Consider the following 15,964-nt stretch of genomic DNA (forward strand, 5'->3'; position numbering starts at 1 on the left):
GGATCAAAATGTATAATTGATATTGTGTGATAGGAAGAAAAGGTCTAAAGGTGTAGGGGATGTGGGAGGTGTCTGGGAAAGGTTAGAAGGGAAAAGAAAAAATATGAGAAAAGGAAAAAAATGGAAACAAAGTCTTTGTAACTAGGGAAGGGAGGAGAGGGTAAAAGGAGGGCCAGGAATGGGGGAAAAATGAGAACCAAGACCTGTGACGTAAAAGTACAGGATACCAACGATGTATGTAACTGTACTGTATACCTAAAATGTACCAATAAACTTAATGAGGGGGGAAAAAGAAAAAGATTTTTAACATGATGAGATCTCACTTGTTGATTCTTTGTAATATTTCCTGAGTGATCAGGGTTTTGTTCATAAAGTCTTTGCCTACACTTACATCTTCAAGAGTTTTATCTTCTAGCAGATTAATTTATTATTGTTTCTTTGCTCTGTTGGTGGTTTCTAATTATTGCTCTTATTTTAGCTTCATGCATTATTGCCTTGGTTGGAGATAGCAGAACAATATTAAAATGAGACAGCAAAATGGACATCTTTGTTGTGTTAATGATTTAATGGAAAAAAACATTATTTATTTTAATTTTTAAAATTATGCTAAGGAAGTATCCTTCCATTCCTAATTATTTAAGTTTTAAAAGAATCAGTAATAAGTATTGAATTTTGTGAAGTGTCTTTTTGTTGCCTATTGAATTTATTATATAGACATTAAGGTTTTAATCCATAGTCATAATTGAGAAGTGAAATAACTTTAAATGTGGTTCATTTGGTACTTTTCTTTTCCAGCAATATCTAGAACCTAGTTTTCAAAGTGGTATGCAGGTAGCAGAGGTATAAATTGTTTTTCTTTTTTAAATTATGTGCTGTCTAGATTTTGAGTATGTTCTGAGTAAAAGAAAAGACTGTGTGGGTGGCATTTTTGAGGTATTTTCTTTAGAACAAGTTGTAAAGGTATTATTTGGTTATAATTCAAGATTTTATTAGTTTAGGTTCATGTTGCTAAAACTCTAAATCAAACAGCTAAGGATTAATTCTAATTACATAGCACAAATCTTCATATATTGTTGACATTCACTGACATATTATTAGTTAGAATGTTTATAGCCTGCGAGGACAGTATGTGCATTAGAAATGTTAAAGCTTTTGATTGTTTTCATAGGTGGCAAACAACTATCAGAAGGGAATCTATGTTATTCTTTTTTTATGTTGCTAAAAACTAGCAAAAGAATGAGTTGATGTTAACTGATATTCATATTGAGTAGTTTTAACTAAGAATTAGCTTAGAGAAGTGGTGCTTTTTCATATATTGATCACTAAACTTTTTAAGGAAGGGGATCATCAAGTGTATGAAAGGAAGGACCAAAATGAGCTTATTTTTAAAAAAGAAAAATAATAAACTTATACATAGTGCTCAAATGATAATCCTGAGTTTTAATCACTAGAAGGGTTGGAATTTGCTTGTTATATCAGTTAGCCAATGCGAAAAGGAGAGAGGACAGAGCACGGGTGAAAGCAGTGATTGGGAAAATGAAATACTTTCTTATTTATACCTCAGATTTGAAATTACTCAATAAATCAATTATAAATGTGTAAATAGTATTATATATTATATATGATAAATCTATTTTAAAATATGGAGTAAAAGTAAAATGATTAAGGGTTTGAGCTCAGAGCCATCTTGTTTGGCATTCGGTCCACATTTCCACTGTGCTCCATTCATGTAAAAATCGGGGAAATAACAATAAATAACAATATTTATCTCATAGAGTAGTTTTTTTGTTTGTTTTTGTTTTTGTTTATGGCACCAGGGATCGAACTTGGGTCCTTGTGCTTGCGAGGCAGGCGGCAGAACCATTGAGCCAAATGCCCGGCCCTCTCATAGAGTAATTGTGATCATTGCATGAGTCTATGCATATAAAGACCTTAGAACAGTGCCTGGCACACAGTAAGCATTCAGTAAATGGGAACTCTTATCATTATCAGCATCGTCATCATCATCAGTATGATGCCATGGACAAGGTAGGGTTTGAGGCTCAACCTGGATGGGTGGCTGAGTTCTGAAGGATAAGTACAAATTATCCAAAGAAGATAAAGACAGAAGAAAGGGAGTCTAAGGAGAGGAAACAGTAGGAACAATTAATAAAGAAATGTCAGACAATAGATTACTGGGGATAGGACAGGAAATCAGATTTAAATCAAATTTAGTTCTTACCTGTAATCTGTGAGCATAACTGGATCATGAAAAAAAATGTATTCTGTCTGCATCTGTGAACATACCTTACAAACCTGACCACTCCAAATTATTTAAAAAGATAGAAATTGTTTGCAGAGAACTTCAGATGAATGACCTTAGTAAGTTTGTGTTAATGTGTTGAACAGCATGTCATTATTCTCTGGGATATCTCTTAATGAAATAATACTATGTATTAACCACAATAACTCAGTGACATGTAATAAGCATTTATTTTTTTCTAGCAAGTCTATAGATTAGCTAAGCATCTCTTGTAATCTTAGTAGACTTGCTTTGACAGTTTTGAGGATTTTGGCTGGAGTCTACTCATATGTGGAGGTCTGCTGGTTGTTTGCTGGTCTAGGACAGCCCTGGCCAGGATGATTCACCTATGCCTCACATGGTCTTGGACCTTTCACTTGGCTAAGCCTAAACTCAGGGTTCCAAAAGAGAGCATGGATCCATACAAGGCCTTCTGAGACCTGGACTTGGAGCTGGTGGGTATCATTTCTGCCATGTTCTTCAAGCCAATGCAAATCATGGGCCCAGACCTGCTTCAAGGGATAGGAAAATAGATTCTAGATAAGAGCAGCTATGAAGTCATCTAAAAAAATCATGGGTAGATGTTGGAATAGAGAATTGAAGCCACATTTGCAGTCTACCATATATAGATCCCTTTTCATTTTTCCTCTGTCCAAATTGTCTGGATTTCTGGTTTTGGACTATTTCATGGTCAATCCAGCAAGAAATGACTGTGGATCTCAGAACCTATTAAAATGGGCAATGTAAGCAATCTGTTACTGCACAGTAATGTTGGGGGCGCTTTTGGTTTTTCTGGCTATGGTTTGCCACTTTATCTGCTTTGTTACTAAGAAAAAAAGGAAATCATGCCAGAAAATCAATTTTTATACGAAGAGGCAATTCAATTACAACTAAGTAAAATCCTCTGAAGTGTTTAACATGGGAAAATTAAATGTTGCAGTTAAATTTTCTGTATATCTTGAATAGCAGCAACTGTTTGAACCAAATACAATGCATTATTATGTTTTTATCCCTATTCATAAACACCTAAGATATAAGAGTAGGCAAAAATTTAGAGCTAGAAATTCAGAGCATCAAAATACCTCAGTTGACCAGTTTTTACTGTATTTTTCCTTCTCCCTACTGATTGTGAACTCACTACTTTGACAAAACATCAACCAAGGAAGGAATGGAGATGCTCCAAGTGAATGTACCTGCTAGTCTCAGAATCAGTCATTCCTCACGGTTATATGTGGGATATCTTGGTATTCATAACATTTAGCACAGTGCCACACATGGGTTAGGTATTAAAATATCTTTATTAAATTTAAATGCTAGAATATATTCCCCATCACCCTTTCTGTCTTTCCTTTTCCAGAATTATCATATGAACTTCTCAAAAGCACCAAGGATAGACAGGAATATATAGGGTTGATAGAGGTCCCAGATTCCTATGATGGTCCACGGCTGCAATTTCCTCTCACTTTTACTGATATTACTTTACTTCTTGAGGCCTTCAAGCATCAAAAGGCAAGTAGAAGTAGAATTTGCCCTGATTCTTGTACATAACCAATGCTCAGTAACTGTCTATTGAATGAATAAATGAATGAGTAAATGAAAGGACTACAGCAGAACTGTATTTCTTCGGGAAAATATTTCATGTTATATGAAAATTTACCTTTTGCTTTAAAAAAAAACCCTATTAAATAGGAAGTCTCTTTAGGTGCACAGGATTTCCTTTCTTCATTTTCTAAGATATGATTCATATACCATAATTTTGCCATTTTAAAATATACTACTTGGTGATTTTTAATATACCCACAAGATTGTACTATCACCACCAATATCTAAGTGTAGAACATTTTCATCATCCCCAAAAGAAAGGCTATACTCATTTACCATTCTCTCCTCTCCTATCCCAGGCAACCACTATGCTACTTTTGGTTGCTATGGATTTACCTATTCTATATATGTCACATCAGTGAAATTTTATAGTATGTGGCCTTTTGCATTTGGCTTCTTTCATTTTCTATAGTTTTTAAAGGTTCATCCTTATCATCGTATGTATCATTGTCTACTTTTGTGGCTGAACAATATCCTATTGCACACCACATACTGTTTGCCAATTTATCAGTGGATGGACATTTGGACTGTGTCCACCTTTTGGTTATTATGAAGAATGCTGCTACACACATTCCTGTACACATTTTTGTACGAACCTGTCCTCATTTTTGGATATGTACCATGAAGTGGAATTGTGGGACCATATGGTAATTCTGTTTTATCTTTTTATTAACTGCTAAACTGTTTTCCACAGTAACTGAACAACAGTTTTATATTCCCACTAACAATGTTTGAGGGTTCCAATTGCTCCATGCTTTTGCCAATACTTGCTATTTTATTTTATTTGTATTTTAATTTTTATTGTAGTACGAAGTGGTATTTCAGTATGATTTTGACGTGCATTTTCCTAATGACTAATGATGTTGAGCATCTTTTCATGTATTGATTGGCCACTTGTATATTTTCTTTGGAGAAATGCCTATGTAGATTCTTTGCCCATTTTAAAATCAGGTTGTCTTTATTATTGAGTTACAAGAGTTCTTTTGGAATATAAGTTCCTTATCAAATACATGATTTTCATATATTTGTTCCCGTTCTGTAAGTTGTATGTTTATTTTTCTGATAATGTACTTTGGTCCACAAAAGTTTTAAATTTTGATGAAGTCCATTTTATCCATTTCTTCCCTTTTGGTTGCTTGTGTTTTGGCATAATATCTAAGAATCTGTTGCAAATCCATGATCATGAAGATTTATGCCTGTGTTTTCTTTAAAAAGTTTTGTAGTTTTAGCCCTTCCATTTAGGTCTATGAACCATTTTGAGGTAGTTTCTATATATAGTATGAGACAAGGGTCAAATATGAATATGTAGTTTTCCCAGCACCATTTGTTAAAGAGACTGTTCTTTCCCGATTAGGTGGTATTGGCATTCTTGTTCAAAATCAGTATTTCATAGATATATGGATTTGTTTCTGGATTCTCAATTTTATTCCATGGGTCGATGTGTCCATCTTTATGCCAGTACCACTCATTTTTTTTGTTTTTTTTTTGTTTTTTGAGACAGGGTCTCACTATGTAGTTGAGACTGACCTGGAACTCACTATGTATCCCAGGATGGTCTCAAACTCACAGAGATCCTCCTGCCTCAGCCTCCCGAGTGCTGGGATTACAGGCATGTGCCACCACGCCCAGCAGTACCACTCATTTTGAAATAGGGAAGTGTCAGTCCTTCGCCTTTGTTCTTCCTTTTCAATACTGTTTGGCAGCTTAAGACCCCTTATAATGAATTTAAAGATCAATTTATTTTTCATTTCTGCCAAAACATTGAGATTGTCATGAGAATTACATTGGGTATGTAGATCTCTCTTTAGTCCAACGGGTTTCACCTGCCCTCAATCTGATACCCAGAGCAGTATCTGAAAGATATATAGATATGACCCACTCTCTCAGCTTTCAATAATTTAAACCAGCTTGGGAACAACAGGGATACAATTTGAGCCATATAGTTAGAAATTTCTAGTAGTCACATTAAAAAAATTCAAAAGAAAACCAGTCAAATCAACTTTAAAGTACTTTATGTAACTCAATGTATAACATATTATTTCAATATGTAATAATATAAAATTTACTGAGACATTTTACTTTCTTTCTTCATGCTAAGTCTTTGAAATCCAGCACAGATTTTGTACTTATAGCACAACTCAGTTGAGACTAATCACATTCCAAGGGCCCAATATCCCCATGTGGCTAGTGGCTGCCATATTGGAGAGCATAGTTCTAAATAGTCCTGAACCTTAAAGTTGTGTTAACATCTGTTAAGTTTCTGTGGTAATATCATTGTTGCTATATTATATTTTGGGAGTATGTATTTGGAATATTTTATAATTTTAAAAGGAGGAGAATGACACATTGTCTTTAAAAAACGGGAGAAAATAGTAAATCTTTACAAAACAATGATCTCATCAACACTATAATTGGAGGAGAGGAATGGGGTAGTCATAAATAGGAGATAATTGAAGTGTTTTACTTGTAGTTAGACTTTTACATAAATATGCTTGCTGTTCTGAGTATTCTCAAGACTATACACCAAATATTGTAGCCACGCCTGGGAGGCTAGACTCAGGAGCTTCTTGGGATCTTGTCTGGCTGCCATTTGAGATCTCTGAGCCCAACAACACCTACTTTCCATTCCAGGTGGCAGGAAATCCTAATAAAAACAAAACAACACCTCTCATTCTCTGTATTCTTTTTCTTCTCCTTCTTCTTAGTTTGTCTGCACATTTTTTAGGACAAGTGAATCTTATTTACTGTTATTTTTCTTGGGCTCTAAGGACCAAGAATAATCAGAAATGTTCTGCAAATGGATGATGTCAATGAAGAACATGAGAGTATAAACATCTTACGAACCATTCCTTCATTCAATTACAACTATCTACTGGGGATTTTTTATACGCCAGACACTATTAGAATATTCTGTTTGAGAAAATTTTAGAGATTTTCCTGAAATATTGTATCTTAAAATGTGCTCACATGCTTCACTTTTCATTTTCTACATAGTTGTGACTCTTCCTAGTTTGTTATATCTGTTTCCTCTGCTTCCCCCTCACAGACACTTCATGCCTATTATGTCCTAGAGGTGCTCTTTGAAACCAAGAAATTCCTGAAGCAAAAGCCAAATTTCACTCATATAAAAACTTCTTCCTCCAAAGGCCTAACGATCTGTGGTAAGTTTCGAAACAGTGTTCTCAAATTAATATTTGGAGCCTCTTGGTCTTACATCGTTTGCCTAACTGAAAACTGTGTACTGTGTTAAGGGAAAATGTTAATATAGAATTATCTATCATGATAATACTGTTCCCCATCTTGTCTTTGTTTTGCATACCAGCTGGCAGGAATTAATTATGTGAGAAATTAAAGAACTCATAGCTTTTTATAAAGGCAGACAGCATTTTAATATGGAAAACCACCCATGGGTGGAATAAGCATTCTTTGCCCTCTGACTAGCTCTCATTATCTTTGTTCTATGTTACTTTTTCTAGGTGTGCCTCTGCATGCCACTTATGCTGCTAAGAGAAAAACCCAAGTCAGGGTGGAGATTAAATTCTTTTCTGCCCTTGGCTGCTGTTTTAGATTTTTCCAACTGGTCTCTGCAGCTTTTAGAAGAGTGGGAATGTCCCAGAAATCTGTTTCTTGTTCTTCTAAATAACAAGATTTGAGATTTTGTTATCATATAGGCCAGCCTGGCAGGATACTGCTTCAAGAAACAGTACACATTGAAATTCATCACAGTTGGTGCTCAGCATGCTTGCAACTGTCTGGAGTGGGGTGCGTGGAAGGAACAGCAATTTCCTTAACTTCTAATTAAGCCTTTAGGTTACAAAACAGTGATTGTTATTTTCCAAATCAATTTTTAGCCAGTGTTTTTCCTCCTCTGTCAGGTAGAAGTGAATTTGACAGTCTAATTAAACCATTTCCATTTCTTGCATCTGATAGTAGCTACAGGGGCTTGATGTAGCAGTATATACCTCATGACATGCCCTGACTCAGGTTTTTGAAGACTCGAATGTTTCAATTCCAACCTAATCAAGCCACCACATCTCTGACTAGCAGATGATACATCTCAGCATGGGGACCTTTTATTAAAGGCCCTATCAGGCCTTACTTCCCATGGAAGTAAAGATCTTTGGGTTATAAGACTCAAGAAGCCATTCTTCCAAGATCTGTGAAGCCAGGCTTGCTGTCAGAGTATGTATAACAGTCAAAACAAAATGTGCCATCTCCTCCTATGTGCTTCCATTATACCTCCAACTGTCATTTTTAACTTATGTTTGGCTAAAAGGATCTGGAAAAGCCATGAAATCGTTAGAGGGCATGGAAATCCTGGAATCCCAGAATGAGAACTGAAGTGTTCTTTCAGAGATGGTTTAGTTTGTCCCGCTGCAATTTATGTATTTACTGTGGTGCTGGGGATCAAACCCAGGGCCTTGTGCATGCTAAGCAAGCACTCTACCACTGAAATATACTCCGAGCCCTATCCCTCACTCTTATGGGTGAAATTGAGGCCCAGAGAGAAAGGTGTATTGCCTTCCATGCTCTTCCATGTAGTAATTCCCTGCTCCAAGCTCAGTTAGTAAGTTAGTGGCAGGGTCGGAATTGGAAATCAGGTTCTCTGTATATCCCTGGTTAGAAGCAGATCCATATCTGCCCTCCCAAGTCTCATCATGTACCTGTTGAGCTAATGTTTCATTTTCTACCACAAAACAAAAAAAAAAATGTTTCATTTTCTACCACAAAAAAAAAAATGGGTGGATTGGACAGTTCCATGTATTTAAGGATCCCCACATCATGGGCATATATTTCCAGAATTTTTCCATATAACATCATTGGAAGATGGAAAAGCCAAGACCAGCAGGTTCCTGTATTAGTTAGCTCTCCCATCTCTGGGACAAAATGCCTGACTCTTTCAACTTAAAGGAGGAGAGGTTTATTTTGGCTCATGGTTTCAAAGGGGTCAGTCTATGGTAAGCTGGCTCCAAGGCAGAAAGGCAGAAGCAGTGTGATGGAAGGGCCTGGCAAAGGATAGCTGCTCACCCCTGTAGCAGCCAAGAAGCAGAGAGAAGGGGAGAAGGGAGGAGCTGGGGATAAGAATATGCCTTTCCAGGTTATGTCCCCAGTGACCCACCTCTTCCTACCAGGTTCTACCCGCTAAAAGCACATCCATCTATGAACTTATCAATGAATTAATCCACTGATGAACATAGTGCTTCCATGATCAATCATGTTCCAAAGCCCCACCTCTAGATACATGAGACTTTGGTAGATATTTTAGATCTAAACCATAATAGTTCCCTTAAGATAAGAATAATTATTTTCGGTTTTTAATAGTTCAATGAACTTTGAAAAATTTGCTCATCATTTGAAATAGAACTTAAAGTTGAGGCTATATTTCCAATATCATCTGTTTAAGAAAATATTACTAAAGGGGGGAGACAATATGATAAGTATTTTTATTTTAATCTCAAAGTATATTTTATTCACACCTCTAAATATTTCCCATTGCTCTCAGCATGAATGGACTGTGGAGTTTTTTTTTTTTTTTTTTTACTCTATAGTCAAGTTATAAATGATAACCAATTCTGTAGTCATGTTTGTGCTTGCTGTGGAAATATCTTTGTGTCTTCTCATGGTATAAGTTTTTCTTTTGCTATCCAACTAGAAGTTACAAATATTTTTATAGCCTCAACCATGTCTTTTTTCTGTGCTGAAAATCAAACCCAGAATGCTCAACTCTTAGTATCTTGAAAGAAGTTCATTTTAAAATTTTTATCTTTTTTAGAAGTTCATTTTTTAAGCATGCCAGTTATTATAGTCTTGTATAGCCAAATTTTTGAAAGATGAGTCATTCTGAAGATTGATAAAATAATTAACAAAATAAGCTAAACTGGTAAATAAAATATTTTTCCATCTTTATTTCCTTACCTCTAGAGTGAAACCTGTGAAAACATGAGATTTAGGCATTCAACAACATAAATATGCTCTTAATTATTGTTACCATTATAGTCATTGAATTAATTATTGCTATTGATATGATTTTAATTTTATTATTCCCACTGTAATTGGAGTCTTTTGTTGCATATACTTGATTAATCTTATTTGGGATTTTAAGCAAACTGAGGAAAAGTATTCCTAAATTCAATTCTATGGTAATTGAGTTAGATATGAGGAATAAAAATTTATGAGCAGAGCTTATGAAAGACAGATATTTTACCTAGAAATGTTTATCCAAATAGGGCTTTTGAATATCCATGTAGTTACATTTATTTTTTAGTTTTTTGTTTTGTTTTGTTTTTTGAGACAGGGTCTCACTATGTAATTGAGACTGACCTGAAACTCACCATGTAGCTTAGGCTGGTCTGAACTCATAGCGATCCTCCTGCCTCAGCCTCCCGAGTGCTGGGATTACAGACGTGCACCACCACGCCCAGCTTATTTTTTAGTTAATGGCTTCATATATTCGTATGGTTTTCTTTAGTTTGCTTTAATTTTTATTTTATATAATTGTCTCATAAAAGAATGTCAATTATCTAAGCACAACTTTACTCTTTCTGTTGCTACTACTGCAGCATATTCATTAAAACATGTCTTTTCAAAGCTATGCATTTAGTGATTGAGTGCTTACAATTCACTGGCCTAGGCCCTTGGATATTTAGTGTTGACAGTGACAGATACTGCTTTGGCTCTCCTAGGGTTTACAGTGTAGGTGGGACAGAGTAATCCCTAAGAGGTTCAGTTTTGAATTGAGATAGCATTGGCTTTGGATTCCAGCTCCAATATTTAGTATCTGAGTAACTGCATAAGTTACTTAATTACTTAGCTAAGACATGGAAACAGCCCATTTACCCTTCAGTTGGAAAATGGATAAAGAACATGTGGTTTTTCTATAAAATGGAATACTACTCAGCCAGAAAGAATGAGAAATTAGATTCAGTCATAGGAAAATGGATACATATTGAGGATATACTCCTAAGTGAAATAAATAAGTCACACATGTGTAAATACTGAATAATTTCTCTGGTGTGAAAAACTATAATAGTACATAAGATCCTAATGAGATAATTGACAATGTGAAATAGGAAGAAGGGGGCTAAAGGTGTAGGGAAAATGGGAAGGGTAAGGGAAAGGTAATAAGGGAAAAGAAAAAAATAGGAGAAAATGAAAAAATGGAAATGAAGTGTTTGTAAATGCGGAGGGGAGGAGGGGTGAAGGGAGGGCAGGGACAAGGGGAAAATTGAGAACCAAGACCTGTCATGTAAAGGTACAAGATCCCAGTGATGAATGTAACTGTACTGTATACCTAGAATGTACCAATAAACTCAATGAGAGGAAAATGTTACTTAATTACTCTGAGTTTAATTTTGAAAAGGAGAATGATAAAAATAATACTCATCTCTTAAGTGTAAGTAAGGATTAAAGAAGATAGCACACATAACAACCTTTAGCATAGTGCTTGGCCCAGAGTACGTGAAGTCCTGTATGAATGGCTGGAGGGAGCAGGTAATGACAGTGCCAGATACCTTCCCCACTATAGGACAGAAGAAAAGGTTGCCATGGGAGCAAATTACCTGCTCAATTAATATCATCTTGGGGTAAAAACCCAATGCTCTGAGAGTACTTGGAGTTTTTGAGTTTTAAAATTGTGTAACAAACTAGGCATTACATCTTGCTTCCTTTTGTATAGTGATTTTTTTTTTTACTTGCCTTCTAGGTGATTTGCATGGGAAACTGGATGATCTCTTCTTGATCTTCTACAAGGTAAATGATTATTTTGCTAAATATTTGCATTTTTGAGGGATAAGGGCAGTTCTAAGGCAGATGGTGGTATTAATTTTGTTAGAAACTTGTATAAATACACATATAATAATAGGTTTTTATCCAAGAAGCTCAAAATGATTTACACACATCTCATAAATTTGTTTATAATTTTAATTAGGGTCTTTGTTCAATTTAATTGTTCTCTGTATATCCATCAGGGTTTATACTTGATTATATTTATCTTCTTTATTTTAAAAGTTTATTTATTTGTACATGTTTGCAATATGTAATTATTGTCTTTATTAAGTCATATATATCTAGGTGGTGCAGGATGAGAAAGAAACCCTCTGGATTTTACTCAGAGTGGAACATGTCACACACCCGTCTTCTCTTTCAGTGTACACTCATTTATATAAAGGGAGTTTCTGGGCTGTGGATTTAGCTCAGTGGCAATGCACCCACCTTGTAAGCACAAGGTCCTGAGTTTGATCCCTGGTACTGCAAAGGAGTTTCCTACAGAGAGTTCCAAATTGCTCTCTCCTCTACTTCGATTCACCATCTCTGGGCTCCCTTGCTCTTTCAGTGCTAACATCCTCTTCATTTCTTGCATTTTGATTGTGAAAATTAGCACGGAGGGCACGAAGCAGCCTCTCCAGTGTGGAGTTTCTCTGCATCTCTTTGGTTGGATTTATTTACTCTCCACGCCAAGAGTTAAAATCTGAATGTTTACTTCTGGGATGGCCAAGTCTTACAGAAAACAGGAGGTCCCTGACTGTACAGTCATAGCTTTTAATACTGGTCTTTTGAATACCTCTTTTTAATTAATGTATTTATCATCCACCTATATGTGTCATTCTCACATCTGCCACGTCCAATAATTGGGAATAACATAGGTATCTCAGTCTGGTTGAGAGAAACTATATTCTGATTTTTATGACCTGTTCGTTCTACTCTTTGAAACTGTGGGAGCTTGAGTGAGCCACATAGTTTCCATAAATCTCAATTTGTCTTTCAACTATAACAGCATCTTATACCGAATAGTTTCTCTGGTGTGAATAAACTATAATAGCACACAGGATCCTAATGAGATAATTGACATTGTGAAATAGTAAGAAAAGGGCTAACGGTGTAGGGAAAGTGGGAAGGGTAGGGGAAAGGTAATAAGGAAAAAGAAAAAATATGAAAATATGAAAAAATGGAAATAAAGTGATTGTAAATGGGAAGGGAAGGAGGGGGTGAAGGGAGGGCAGGGACAAGGGGAAAAAATGAGAACCAAGACCTGTCATGTAAAGGTTCAAGAGCCCAGTGATGAAAGTAGCTGTACGGTATCCCTAAAATGTACCAATAAACTCAATGAGGAAAAAATATTTATATAATAGCATCTTAACGTCTACCTCATATGAGGGTGTCTTGTAGATGACATAGCACACATATCTAAAAACAATTTAAAACCATACATTATAATAGAAATGTAGGATTTTTATTTCCTTTATCCAGAGGGAAGTTTGGAAGAGAATTTGGTAGGCCAGGAGTAGGTGAATGAAGCTGGTTTAGGAAGAGATTTAGTTGGGAGAGCAAGGACCCAGAGCATGATAGCCAGGGAATGAGGTCAGAGGGAGTAGGAGACTGCCCAGGTAGTCAGTCGGAATAGGAATTTCAGGCAAAGATTTTCTGGAAAGAGCAATTCTGGACATCAGCCACAGAACTCAAGCTGCTTAGGGAAGGATGAGAGGTCAGGATAAACCACTCACCTGGCAGAAAGGGAGGGCTGAAGTATTGAAATGCTTTCTAGGGTCATGGAGGCAGCTAACTAGGGGAGGGCCTTGAGATGCAGGCAGGGTAGTTGGTTGTAGAGGAAGTTGTCCCCAGTGATGAGAAAATCTGAGGTAGAATCTAGAAAGCCTGAGTGGCTGAAGTGAGTGGAAGAGAATATTGGTGATGGGGAAGACAAGGACCTGGAAAGCAGGCGTGTTAAATGGGTTGGCCACCTGGACCAAGAGATGAGGAGCTGGGGAGGAAGTCAGTCAGAGGTCCTAGGCCTGAAAGGACGGTGACAGATTGTTGGTCTGTTAGTGGCTCCTAGGAGCAAGTAGTCCTTCCCCTACCTTAGGTGTTTGTGCCAGTGAGAAATAGGTCCTTTCAAAAAAGCTGCAGAAGTCAGTTCAGCAGCCAGCTTAAGGGAGGCCCAGATTTATAGAGAGAATTCTTTCCGAATGAGTTGAAGGGGGAAGGGTGTTTATGTCCTATAAAATGGGGGCTTACTGGTTTAATTGGAAAGCTGTGGGAGAGGTAGGAGGATGGTCTGGGATGGTCTGACGAGAGAAAGCCAGGAATTGTACAGGGTTGTGCAGAGTTGGGGAAGGGATTTGTTTAGCTCAGTGTATAGCTCCATACTAGATGTTCAGAAGTTCAGTCCTGCTATTTTTGACGATTACAATCCGAGGAAGGAGGAAAGGGCTGGGGGAGGGATGTGGAGAACAACAACAAAATATCTGATAATTCTTTTTCTGGAGGTTTTGAGGAATATATAAAAAAGACAATGGTTAAGTAAATTCAATTGGAAATGTAATTGCTAAATTCTAAGGAATGTAGAAAAGAAAATTTCTATTTTTTCTCTCTCCTTTTCTTTATTGGTACATTTTAGGTATACAATATAGTTACATTCTTCATTGGGATCTTGTACCTTTACATGATGTATCTTTGTTCTTATTTTTCCCCATACTGCTGCCCTCCCTTCACCCCCCCCGTCCCTATTTACAGAGATTTTCTTTCCATTTTTTCCTTTTCTCTTATTTAGAAAAGAAAATTTCTTGAGAGGTACTTGAAGATATTAAGGATAGAGCCCTGGAGTAGACAGATGAGAGTATTCTGACATAATTCTTTGGTTGCATCACCAAAACTATATGGAGTATATAAAACTGGAAGGTGCTAATATAAAGATTGAACAGGAGGAGGTGGGTGGTAAGAAGTGCTATAAAAGGAACTAAAGGTGAAAATATAGCATTCAAAGGGAAAGAAGAAATATTTTGAGAACTAACCAGTGACAGTGTTCAGAAAGTGGGGATTTCGGGCCTAGCAATGACAGAATATGGCACTATATTATTTTGGGATAGGCAGGGGAAGGGGGAGGGAAAAGGGATGTTTGGAAAATAGAAGTTTGCAAGAGCCATAGATTAGAATTCTGGCAGGCTCAAGTGAGAGGAAGGTAAAATACATCTCGGACTTAGAATGGACCACACATACCAGTTGAATGATTTAATAGGGGAAATTGAAGGAAGAGCCATTGACGACAGAAAGAGATCTAATGTACACCATGAAAACTGTGGGCAGTAAAGTTGTACTGTGTATAAGACTCTTGCTAAATGAATTGATTTTAGCTGCCCTTGCCACAAAAATAAAAATGGGTAACTGTGAGATGATGATATGTTAACTTGCTTCTCGATAATTACTCTTTTACTACCTATATTATCATATATATATATATATATATCTATAGTATATATATTCTATGATATACATTCTACATATATGGAATATATTCAATAACATTTATTTTTAAAGTGGAAGAAAATAACAGCTATAGTAAAACACCGTAGAGTGGCATTCACCAATATGGTTTGTTAGTATTTTCAACAGTAGGAAAGCAAAAAGCACTGAAGCAATATTATCTTTTAAAGGAATGTGTGATAACTGGATAAAGACAGTACTTCCTCTTATTAGAAAAAACCCCTCTGAAACGATGGTGTAGTTAATGGTGTCAGCCTTAGAAGGGAGAACTGCAGGGTGAGGGTGTGTTGATAGTGCTGAATCACTTAGTTTAGAGCAAATGAGCGTCCCAAGATGAAGGCAGCACTCAGAGATAGATCTGAAGAAGTTCCAGTCATATGATGATCTCTAACTTCCAAAAGCCAGCACTTTCCCTTTTCTGTCTCATTTTTTGTCACAGTTTAAATGCAGAATGGTAATAACTGCATCAGAGTGGTTCTGCCTAAATACAAACTGTCCTGGAAACGATATTTCTATATTAATACAAATGACAGCGCTGCTCAAATATCCAGATGTCAAACTTCTGTCTGATTTCTTATCTTCACTTGTCACTTACATGATCCCAAGCCCAGGATTAAGAAAAATAGGGTCTCTGAGCTCTTATCATGGTTGCCATGAATTCAATGCACTTTATTCCTAGGACAGACCCTAGGCCTTTCTGTACTTGAAGATCTCCGATCCTATATCAGGAAACCCTTCTCTCATACTCATACAAGGTTCACTCAAGTTTGCCTGCCTGGCTACCTGCCCCGCACCAGATTACTGAGTTCTATCCCATATATATTA

The 15,964-nt window shown here is 36.4% G+C and overlaps 1 protein-coding gene across 1 annotated transcript in view; it reads left to right on the forward strand.

Moving 5' to 3' along the window:
• Ppef1 (protein phosphatase with EF-hand domain 1) overlaps positions 1 to 15,964 on the forward strand; it is a 136,227-nt gene that overhangs the window by 70,419 nt on the left and 49,844 nt on the right. The window contains exons 8-10 of the mRNA XM_033760547.1: positions 3,639 to 3,790; positions 6,930 to 7,044; positions 11,586 to 11,632. Coding sequence (XP_033616438.1) covers positions 3,639 to 3,790; positions 6,930 to 7,044; positions 11,586 to 11,632 — 314 coding nt within the window. The remainder of the gene's footprint in view (positions 1 to 3,638; positions 3,791 to 6,929; positions 7,045 to 11,585; positions 11,633 to 15,964) is intronic.

The sequence above is a fragment of the Fukomys damarensis genome, unplaced genomic scaffold (assembly GCF_012274545.1).
Source record: "Fukomys damarensis isolate Sample0158 unplaced genomic scaffold, DMR_v1.0_HiC HiC_scaffold_39, whole genome shotgun sequence".
NCBI classification, from domain to species: Eukaryota; Metazoa; Chordata; class Mammalia; order Rodentia; family Bathyergidae; genus Fukomys; species Fukomys damarensis.